This window comes from Pithys albifrons, chromosome 1, assembly GCF_047495875.1.
Source record: "Pithys albifrons albifrons isolate INPA30051 chromosome 1, PitAlb_v1, whole genome shotgun sequence".
In the NCBI taxonomy this organism is placed as follows: Eukaryota; Metazoa; Chordata; class Aves; order Passeriformes; family Thamnophilidae; genus Pithys; species Pithys albifrons.
Genome location: NC_092458.1, coordinates 95056214 through 95068405, shown reverse-complemented (window position 1 = coordinate 95068405; position 12192 = coordinate 95056214). Strand labels below are relative to the sequence as shown.

At 34.4% G+C, this 12192-nt stretch overlaps 1 protein-coding gene across 3 annotated transcripts in view; it reads left to right on the top strand.

Moving 5' to 3' along the window:
* Positions 1–12192, top strand: part of ABI3BP (ABI family member 3 binding protein) — a 144728-nt gene that overhangs the window by 42558 nt on the left and 89978 nt on the right. For all 3 annotated transcript variants that reach the window (XM_071561311.1, XM_071561304.1, XM_071561297.1), the window contains exons 6-10: positions 1717–1778; positions 6669–6720; positions 7090–7152; positions 8228–8323; positions 10705–10782. In XM_071561311.1, the coding sequence (XP_071417412.1) occupies positions 1717–1778; positions 6669–6720; positions 7090–7152; positions 8228–8323; positions 10705–10782 (351 nt within the window). The remainder of the gene's footprint in view (positions 1–1716; positions 1779–6668; positions 6721–7089; positions 7153–8227; positions 8324–10704; positions 10783–12192) is intronic.

Genomic DNA, 12192 nt, shown 5'->3' with positions numbered 1-12192 from the left:
ATTTTGTACATCTTAAAGTCATTTGTAGAGTACACTGTTCAAGGTTCATGAAAACATTCACTGGAATCACCAAATTTTCTCTTTGTAGATAATCTGTTTCTAAATGCTGTTTCTTAAAGACACTTTATGCATTTAATAGGCCAGGAGAATCATTCTTCTAAGTTTATGGAAACAGATTGACTTTGGTTGAAAGATACTTTCTTGTAAGAATTCATATTCTATTTAGATGAGACTTCTTTTTCCTGGAATGTAAACTTGTGTATTCAGTGGATGCTTCTGCAGTATCTGCATCCATGGAACTTGTGATTACCCTGCATGACTACATTCTGGTCTACTGATAAAGTATCTTCCACTTGAAAAACTGTCAGCTCCTTTCCAAATCAAGCCTTTCATGGTTTGGTTAGTATATAGTAGGTAGATACAAAATATGTGGGCAGTGAACAGAGAGGATGTATTTATTATAAATATATGACCAACTGTGTGCATAGGAGTTTACCAATCAGCACAAATGGCCACATAAATTACCATAAACTGAAACTTCTTTTACATATTCTTGTATTATTTGTTGAATCCACAGGCCAGATTTTTGTTATATATTAAACATGTTGGGAGGGACGGGGAGGCAAATCTGTTTTTAATTCATGATTTGAGAAGACATAAAAGGCATGGAAAATATTCAGCATTTATTTAACCAAATTTTTCCAAAGAGATGAAAGTAGCTTATTTCTGACCATCTTAACATGATTTTCTCATTACATCAGTGTGAAACTTCTGTCAGTTTTCCCTTGTCTTTCATCCAGTAGTAGTTCCTGCTCTCTAATAATGTCAAGAACTTCAAAAGACTTTTTTTCCAACTTGAATGTATCTCAATTGATATTTCTTTAGAGTTGATTTTTTTTTCTACTGCTCATCTGTTTTGGATGGAATTGTGAACACCTATGATAATATGTAGCTTCACTCTATTTGTACACCTGTCATTACAAAAGGAGCAAAAAAGTGTAAATGTGCAAGATGCAGACAAAATTTGAAGCATCATGCTAGAATAGAGGAGGTGCTGAGCAGGCTGTTTCTCACTTGTACTTAAGAGCTGCACCACAATATACTTTTAATACTAAGAATTGAGAGGAAAAACCTAAGAGAAAAAATCCAGAGTTTAAATCCATGGGTTACTTTGTTCATATGTTGAGATAAATGAAACCTTGTCAGATCCAAAGAGAAGTGATAACTTTACTCTGTATTGCCAGCGTTAAATTTGTATTTTTTTTAGAAGAGCATGCTTAAAAGCATATTTTCTATTGGAGACTTTAAAATAAGTTGCTTTTAGTCAGTCCTAGTACCGCCGTGACAGATGGGATGCAGAAATTTGAGTTTCTTCCTTGCATATTACTCGAGTGTTTATATTACTTTTATTAAGGAATCCTCTTAGGTGCCTCTGGCTTACTAAGGAGTAGTAAATCACAAAATCCACTTCAGCTCCCTTAACAAGAAGAATACATTTAATTTCCTTGCTGTCAAAATGTGAAGAGAAGTCTTTGCAGATGTATTAGTTGATCTGGAGAAACAGGACAAAAGAAAATGGTTCCACGGTGTGTTTTTATACATGCATGTAGTTTAACCTCCTAAATTTCCTACCTCTTGAAAAAGGTGAATAAACTTGGTTTGTTTTGGAAAAAAAAAAAGAAAAAAATCTGTGTATTTATCTTTCTGTCAAAACAGGTAAAAAAATAAACGGACAACTCCAGAATATGTACAAGCTGGTACCCAATTCCCAAACACAGGTATGCAGAACAGTCTTATATTTTATACCAGATTTGTGTTTTGTATGATCAAAATTTTTTTATTCTCTAGTAAAGTAAAAATATTATCAAGGCCACAAATTTCCAATCTTAAAAACAATATATCAAATCTAAGACTAGATAACCTTATGGAGAAGTGTCACTATGTATGGATTGACAAAATGGTTGAGAACTGTAGCTGAGATGATTATTTATTAAGAATTATATACTTATTCCAGTTTAATGAAGATCATATTTTCTGTCTGTGAATTCTAAACTTAAAACTTGCTTATCCCTTCCCTTTGTAGTAGTCAGATTGATATTTTGTGTGGTCAGTTAATTTGGTGATAACCTGGTGCTATGATTTTATAGAGTAATCTTGTATTTACTCAAGTCTTCTAAAATATTAATCCTATTAAAGTCACTCACAGTTCTCATATGTGAGGTGTTTGCAGAATCAGAGGAGGCTGGAAAGTGTAATTTAATTTGCCTATCAAGATTGATAGTCAGTTCATTAAATACTTGCATGTGGCAAAGTAGAATTTTTCTGTTGCATGAAAAAATTTGATGATTTTTATACACAATAAATAAAAATAAAGATTTTTTTTTCCCCTCATCTGGCATTGGACAGCAAGCAAGCATGGTTGGATTTCATATGTTCCTGGATTCACATGCACAGATACTTTTTGCTCCCAAAGGCTGAAGGAGAAATGAAGGCTCTGTAGATTGAACCTATTACTAGACTATTCTTAATACAGTGAAAAATAGACATTTTATTCATCACTTTTGAGCGTTACCTGTTCTACCATGATATTAAATCATTTCTTCATATTTACTTTCTTTAATTTTTCATCAATGAGCAAGTTTCAGCATCTAATATTCTGGAGGGTTTTTTGCATTTATTTTTGGGGGCTTTTAAGGTAGTATCACTGAGGAAGACTGTGGGATACCTTCCCAAGCAAAGTTGTAGAAACCCTTCTTTACTTCAGTCATTTTAAAGGGTTAACACATGAGTGTTAATTATTACAAGACAACAACCCATTCTTCACAACTCCCTTCTGTCTCAGATTTTCCAAGTGTTTTCATGGTAGAAAATGTTAAAGTATGGTTTCTCAATGTCTGTTCTTCATATTTTGCAATATTGTGAACTATCTGTAATTATCAGACCTGTAATTCTTCAGGAATCAAATCGCAACTTATTACATACACTTTCTTCTAGGAATAATTAGGTATACATAGAATTATCAAGGTTGGAACACACCTTTATATTCCTCAAGTTCAACTGTCAATCCAGCACCACACGATGTTTTCCATTAAACCGTGTCCTCAAGTGCCATATCCACAATTTTTTGAACACTTCCGGTGATGGTGGTTCCACCACTTCCTTGTACAGCGTGTTCCAATACATGACAGTAATAGTGTAATTATTGCATTATATAGAGAGTTTGAGTAGTATTATGATTAGGTTATAGGAAATATGTCTTACATTCAAGAGAAAATGTTTTATTTGTGAGTAATATGGATCCAGGTGGTTAGATATTCAGGAAGGTGACATCTCATGATGTCAAAGGAAGTCAGCTTTGCTGTTCGTCCCATTGGTCCCATAAGTTTCTTTAAAGTTACACAGGCCTGCCCAGGACCAGGTAATTCAATCTGGCATATGGAGTATAAGCTGAGATCTTTTACTTCTCTTAGCAAACTCTGTGTGCCAGGACCCTGACTGTTACACTGCTTCTGAGGAAGTAGGGATTCTATTTATATGGGAGAAGTTCTGAGAAAGGGAGCTAAAACAGTTTTCCCATTATTTGCACATCTTAAGCATGAACAGAGGACTAGAGCCAACATCTAGACTTTTCAGTCAGTTTCACAGGGTTTAGCTCCACAGGGCTTAGCTCCAGACCAGTACTGCTTTTATCATCCTCCACAAAAAAATCATGAAAATGTTCCATAGATTATTCTAAAAATTCTTCTCCAATTCTTGCTTTAGTGGTGCAAAAAGCTGTAAAACTAAGGCTGGGAAGCAGAGAGTGGCCCACTCTTAAGTGTACATTACTACTTCAGTTTCCATAGCATGGGGTGGGTTATGTTTCAGTAGTGCAATCAGATCATCAGTGCAAAGCCAGAATGAGTGTTATTTAGGCCAAGCTTTGTTTGTGCTTTATTTTGCTCCAAAGACATAACTGACTCATGTCAGCATGGTCCTAACTGTGCTCTGTAAGGACATTTTTAGAGGCTGTTTATTAAAGTAACATTGCTGATCCATCTCGTCATTCCGCCCTTTCAAGATTGGTCACATATCAGCTTGTGTTTCTTTTGGCAGTTTCATTCTTTAAGTTTGTCTAAGCTCCTGGGGCTGTGTGAGCCACAACTGAGAGAGTGGAAGAAAAGGAGATGGTCATTCTTCTCTTCATAAACAATGAGTGGTGGTAGGGCAGAGAGAATGCAGTAGAGATTTATTTCCTCTTCTCTCTGATTAGTTTTCTGTAATTTCATAATATCGGTCTGAAAGGTGGGGTCCTCATCAATTTTTCTAGCCAAGAAGGACTCTTAGCTTCTACCATTCATTAAACTCCAAAAGAAAACATTCCTTCTCCTCCAAAACTTATTCAATCCAGATTGGCCGTGGTCCTTCCTTGAGGAATCTCTTACATATATGCCTGTTGGTTGTGGCTTTTTGGAGTACTGGAATGTAACTGATGAAGAAAGAGCAAGTGTCTCTTAAAGTAATGTTGCCACATGCCATTTCATAGAATGTTTGAGATTTGCAGCCCTTTATGCAATATGCCTTATGTATATGGTCAGAAGTTAAGATGTCTGACTTATGAAATAATGTACATCTATACGTTTCCTCAGAAAATAAGGAATACCTTATTTGCCATCTTCTTTCATGGTGGGAGCAATTGTTTTACTAACTAATGTTTCAAATATCTATATGTTTTTTATTCCTTGTCTGAAAAATACAGTTTGTGGTCCTATTCCTGCAGACAGGCTGATGTTTCCAAAATAGTTGTCCAAGAAGTAAACTTTTCTAGATGTACAAATATCTAAAGTAGTCACTTTTTGGAAACTGAGAAGAAAGTTTTCTCAACATGGTGGTAGATTTCAAGTGCTGCACTTATAGATTCATGCAGGTGAGCAGTGTAATTAGAGCAGCTGGGGAATATGGATTTAATGTCAAGGATTTGTTCTTGAGTGAAAAACTGAATTCTGAATGTATTTAAATATATTTTGAATTTTTATATTGCTGTCATTACAGTCATCCATTATTATTCCACAAAAAAAGGATGCTCTTGTCAATATAAGCACCTTTTACTAGTTATAATTAGAAGTTCCACAGTGGAGTTAAATTCTCACTACAACTTCAGAGTTGTTTATTTGATTGTAAGCTTCTGATGAGAAATACTGTAAAATGAACATCTTCTTATGATAAATACATTTCATCTCATTTGTTAGTCACATGAAGAACAGGATTACTTCAGAAGCTGATCATCTGCAATACAATTTTTTTACTAGAAGACAAAATAGAAATGTAAAAGTTAGTATTAATGAAGAAAAAACATAAGCAATAAAAAAGTAATACTCTTTTTTATCCTTAATTAATGGCAATGATTGAAATCTCCACTTAATTTAAGATCATGTTCATGCCAATGCAAAACTGTTAGTTAGTAGGTACATTATTCTTTCATAGAATAAGTAGCCTCCATCCATTTCCCTAAGGAAGGATCCATCTTACTTGTGGAGATTGACCTTCTTCCAGATTCTTAGACTTTAGTATGTGTTTAATGTGTATGAAACAATTTTTTAAAGCTTTTAAAACATATTTGGAATAGAACAAAAATAGTTATCCTTAGGTAGATAATTGACACTGTCATCAAATGCTGAATTTTCATGAAAATGTTCTTTCATATAAAGTAGACCAAATATCGTAAAGTGCAAAATTAAGATTATCTGATTCTGACTTGAACAGTATTCATTTAGCTCAGAAAGGTGATTGTTTATTTTCTTTCTTGTAACTCAGACATAACTGAAAAAAATTTATTGTCTTCAGCATTTCTGTGTTGCTGGCATTACAGTCTACTTCGTCTCATCACGTGAGCGTATTATTGAGTTAGTACTTATGTATGGTCATGAATACTGATTTATCATCTTTGGTATCAGCTGTTTTCTTCTTTTAATAAATGTGGGATCTATTCGTGTGTTTCTTACTTTTATTATACCAATATAATTGAAAATATTCACAATTATGCAAGAGTTAATCTGGGTCAAAGAGAAATGAACAGCAGAAAATTCAGATATTTAGCATACAAATGTCAGAAGCACGTGTGCGACCGATCACTTATATTTTGGAAAAAACTTCACCAAATAAAATTGCTCTGAGTTAATCTACTTTAAAAAGGCTATGCACCCAAGAATGCTGATAGTTTACAAATGTACACCTGGTTCTGAAACAGTGTTTGTTCTAAATAGAGTATTTCTGAGAATATGTTTGTATCCTGTGACTGAATTTGTAATTGCACGTGTTTCAGATGTTTTACTGCAGTTAAATTTCAGCTTTTTTTAGCTGTCTGGGCTACTCCCCTGTGAGTGCTCAAGAGGTTCTTAAGAGAAAAAAAGGATTGGGGAATCCTAAACTGTCAAGTACTGTGTTTTTTATGAAACAAAACATGTCAAGCTGAAAGAAAGAGATCAAAATGCAGTATTACCACACAACCCGGTGGGAACTGAAGCAACAGTGTAACCATCAGTGACGAGTGCCAGAGCCATATCCAGTGTTAACTTGGGACAGGCGCAGTATTGGATTAGAGCCCTCTGTTTTTATTACTCAGAAAGTTCAATTACTATTATGGCAGTTATCCCAAGGCTCTTTTTTTGTCTTTTTTTTTTTCCTCTCAGCTTATACTGAGTGATAATAAGAAGCTGGTCCCTGTCACAATAATCAAACAAGGTAAGTTTGTACTTTTTAAAATTTATTCCTATACTCTGCCAGAGTAATGAGATTAAAATGAATGCCAGGGTAATGAGATGGTCTGCAGCTGGCCCTTTAATAACATAAGCATAGAGTGTCATTTTTCACTGATGTTGATATGGCACAGGAAAGAGATGCACAAAGAAGAGACGATGTAGAGGAAACACAGTTTGCAGTCTCTTAAACTAAATGTCAGTACAGGAAAGATTAGGATGGTGTCCTCATCTGCAAATATTAAGTTGAGGAAAAGTTTTCAGAATGCTGAGGTTTGTTTCAGGTGTAGTTTTGTTTCTTGTTTTGATTTTTTTAAAAAAATTAGTTTCTAATATGCCTGTTTTGTCTTCACAGTTATTCAAAATCGGACACAGTCAAAAACACCTGATAGTTCTTCTCTCCCAGGAGCAATATTAGGTGACTAGAAGAATTTTTATAATTTTTACTAACACTTGGTTGAAAATTAGAACTTGGCTGAAATGCTTTTAATTTTCTTGACATTGATAATTCTTTCCTTGCATATCAAAGGGTATTTTGCATCTGGTTCAGACAGTATTTGTTGTATTTTATGGTGGTATAGATGGTTCAAGAAAGTTGAAGCTTAAGTGAAATAGTATCATTTCATTGTCATTGTATTGAAAAGAAGACACTGTCACTGTTTGAGCCAAATTCTTTCACACTTCAAGTGAAGTTCTGTGGCAAAGATCTTGTTGAGGTGAGGGATTGTTCTTACTGGGCTTTTGAGGTAGCATGATAACATACCATCTGCAGACATGATAACATACCACCTACAAACCTGTACTGATGTATTAGACTATAGTGATCCTGCAATCAGAACTTGATGTTATGTCTCAGGCCATAACTCTCCAAGCCATTCAGTTTCACGCTTTATGTTCTTGTTTGACCTGTGAGAATACACAATATCAGTTTAGAACACAAAAAGAGAGGAAAGTCTATCATACAGTGCTCAGTGTGGTGAATAGCTGGTCTGCCTGAAACAGGCATGAAAGGCTCACTGCATCATGCACCCTGGAACCAATTTGTTACTGGATTCAGGAGTGAGCTATTAATCCTTTATATATGGGAATATTTTCTGTAACTGCATAACTTTGTCTTAAGTTAGTTTTGAGGGAGTTTTACTGTATTGATGAGAAACCAACAAATACTTACTAACCCAGTTTGGTGTTGAGTCTTCCTGGCCCACTGGACAGAAATGTCCCAGCGTCTGTGATTCTGTGTACTCCAGGTTTGCGTGTTCCAGTACCAACTTCTTTTCAACTCTGATGAATCATGAAATAGTGATAATACAGTGAGTGGTGTAAAGGGGAATTAGCACCAAATGGGAGTGATAATTACTGAATAGAACTAACTCATTTCCCAGATACTCAGACTAAACTCCCAATGGTTCAGTAGTAGTTGCTCACATATCTCAGAGGGTAGACTGTGCATTTTCAACTCTTTTGGAATTAATGTCTCACATTTTTCTCTGTAGTGCACCTTATTGTTCCAGGTCTCAATGAAAGTCAGCAGAAACTTCCACCTCTCCTGACAATGGATGGCATATCTCCAGCATCCAGGAAAAAACTAGGTAAGCAGAAATTAAATAAAATTTTATTTTTTGTGGACACTATCAAGACATGAAATGATGTGATATCATGCATGCAAGCAGAAAAGTAATTTATTCCTCTTTCACTTTTTTTTCTATTTTACAATTAATAATTACTTTGGACTTAAAACATGTGGACAGGATTTTATAAGCTACTTAAGAAATAAATTCTAATTTATTATCTGTAATTAAATTCATTAAAAATGGCAGCCAGAAATTAGAGAACTTCAGTCCATGTTTCATGTGTGTATTGTGAACACACCTGAAACCTACAGGAAAAACATTAATTGGGGCTTTTGTTTTGCATTATCATCTGTGAGTGGCATAATCATGGAAAATAAAGCTTTCTTTAAAAACCTAATAATGCCCCAGGACAGCTCACAGATCCCCTGAGTAGAATTCTGGAGCTGATGACTCTTGGCTTGACTAGTCTTAATACTTTATTTGAACTTTGAACAATTGGATCAGATTATTTTTTCTTTCTTATTTCTGCTTTGTTTAATTTACTTTGTCACTCCATCGCAGGCCATGACACATTCTCAGCTTGGCTTGCTTTGTAGGGTGGAAACAGCAGTGCTTGTTTCTGTTAAGATACTGTGCACATGTAAGGGTAGAAATACCCAGGAGAATAATATTTTAGTGTGTTTTAGTAAGAATATATTTGTATTGAGGTTGAATTCCTTAAAAATTAGAATTACCAGCATCTAACAGATAAATATAGTTAACATCATCTGTGGTTACTGAAAATCAAAGCTGAGTGTAGAACAGTAATCACAGTATTTATATTACAGAGCATAAAGACTTTTTAATCATGATAATAAAATCAATCACATATTAACTTCATTATTAATAATTTTTTTTAATAGCAAGCATGGAAAACAAGCCCTTCATCATTACAACCTTAGTGTTAACATGTATATAATGTACAGGCAACAAACTCAGACAACCAGATTTTGTCAGATCCCTTTTTCATACCCCTTACTTTTAGAAAACTGTGTTTTAAGACCTTTGATATCAGCTTTGGACTGCCATATCTAGAACTTGTGTATTTGTTTTCATTTTCTACCAGTAAAACTACACTGTAGGAAAACTTTGTTTTGTTTATAGGTAGGTCATAACATTGATAGTTTGCCCAGTAAAACTGCAAAATGTGACTATGAGTTAAAGATGAGGAAAGAGACAGAGGTGGCTTCAGTTGTCATAGAGATGTCCAACTTCCTCATCTAGCTGAGTGTAGAGCATGGCTTCTAAATTTAAATGTCTAAACTAGCTACCTGATGTGATGACATCTTGGAGCCACTCTTTATAGCAGGTTTCACAAACACTGTTGCAAAAACAACCAAAACAGACAAGTGATGCTTTGTAATGTCCTTTTCTGCTTACTATGTGTTCCTTACCAGAGAACATGAACTAATTGGTGTTCACACAAGGGACTCCTGAATTCCAAAGGAGTGTAAACCAGGGGAGAGTCATTGTGAAAAGTCAAGCAAAAATACTCTGAGAAATAATATAAGTGTATAAAGTCATTGACAAAAAGATGTGTTGTCCAAATCTCTACAGGTATCTTTCAGCATTGCCTGAGAATGGTGTATGTCTACAGTGAAATGCTATAAGGCTTATGCTGTGTGTGAAGTCATACCTAATTCTGATTTACTGACTTACTGCAACTATTTTAATTCTTTATTATTTAGAAAAATCAAAATAGTACATAAAAAGTATTGAATTCTCAAAGTTTTTTCTTTCTTTCTTTTAACTTAGTCAAAAACCTTACTGTTTGAAGGGGGTTTTTGTTTGTTTGTTTGCTTGTTTGTTTTAATATTAGTAGTCTAGGAAAAAATCACAACAAATCAAAATTAATTAGTTTCCCCTATATCCACTACTGAAATATCTGTTGGAATAGAAGGCTATTGTCATACTACTGTAATTGTTAGAAGTAGTGTCAGGGAAAATAAGGTGACAATTCCATTGTATTTGAAAATATATTAGACTGTTCTTGTATAGCACTTAGAACTATATTGCATCTTTTCATTTCAAAAAACATTTTTACTGGTAATGCTCAAATGCTAGACAAATGAAAACTGTGAAAGTAAAGATCATAAGGTATTAAATCCATGCTATAAATTTTATTTTTAGAGTACTTTTAATGAACAAATCAAAACAAAAAATGCATGTGTTTAACAGAACTAGGTAGATGCTTGTACTGGTTGTGCGGTAGAAGTTCATTTGTTCCTAAAGATGTTCAGCTTTCCACATTTATCCATGCTGGCTTGCTTTGTCAAACTGAAATGAGACAGAAATAAATCTGGGGTAAAAGAGAGCAGAGACATGTTTGCAATTACTCTCTAATGTCTTTGTTCTTTTAGCTAAGAATGAAACTGGAGCATGGCCTGCTGAATCGAAAACACCAGAAGTTCAAGAAATCTCCCCACAGTCCCTTCCAGGTAATGAAAAATCTACTTTTAGAAATTCTCTGTAATATCTTTGCCAAATATATAAACTAAAATTAAATCCATCTTTGTGTTGCTTAATCTGCAGTTAGAGTAAGGAGTTGGAAAAGAGGAGGATTGCGTAGCTGAATTGGTAACAATGAGTTATGGAAGTGGATACAAATCTGAATGTAAATTTGGAGGAATATTTCAGCTAATACAAATGTCAGGTTTATAAAACCCATTAGAATTAAAATTGTGGGGTGCTGGTTACCCTGAAATTGTGAAAAATGGCGAGAAGAGTTTTCTTCTGATATACCTCAGTATTCTGACTTTAATGAAATATATGAAGAAGAAAACTAGGGGTAAGAACATGATTGTGCAAAATGGATGCTTGAGGTTAAGATGGAACAGTGACAGTAACAAGCTCTATTTCAGAGGTGCAGAGGATGATAACATGATGTTCCATTTAAGTTTGGTTTTGAACACATTAATCTTAACCACCTAGTTAAGATGGGACCTGTTCACGCACATGGGAAAGGAATATAAAGTTTGATCTTAGATTTATATCCAAGATTATGTGTCTGTGAAATGTATATTAATTTGTATATTTGAAAGACTGAAGTTTGTTGTCATCTATTCATAACTGAAAAAGGACATAATCAGATGCTGATTTTTTAAATGTTGAAAACATTTAGTGAAATTTTGAATGCCGCAGGATTTATTGCCTCTATTTTCTTAGGAAACAAGCTACTGTAACATAGAAAGACTACTTTATGAATTTGTACAACAAATACAGTCATATATTTTAACTTTTCCAGTCTGAGGGGGAAAAGGATTGGGAAAAATTAAATTGTTAGAAGTCAAAGGATGAAGATTAACTTTACACCCACTTGATTGACCCATATTTCAGAATTGTTTAAGAGGGCATAGACCTATCTTCATTTTCTGTAATCTGGCTCTTATCCCATAACTGAATCTGAAGTCTTGATTCTGCTGTTGGAGACAAGAGTTGGCTTCTGCCAAGTTATTTGCTAAAAGGGAGAAAAGACACTTGAAGACTGGCAAGACTTTAAAATTTAAAAATACTTTTGAAAACCCATGAGGAATCTTTGGTTGGTTGGTTGGTTGACTGGTTTGATTTGGTTTGGTTTACATTTTGAGGTCTCCTATGGAATTAAATTTTGCCCTTATCTTACTAGTTTATTTACCTCATATAAGTAACTGGAGAACAGGCAACCCACAAGTATATTTTCTAGAACTTTGTAATTTTATGAAAGTAAGAACTTAAAGACCTATATAACTGGCTGTCCATCAGAATTCTAGTCCTCAAATTCTAGCCTTCAAGCTTGAATTCATCTAAGCAAAATGTATCATTCCTTGTGATGGAATGTACTGGTTAACCAGCTAAACAGTGTGAAATGT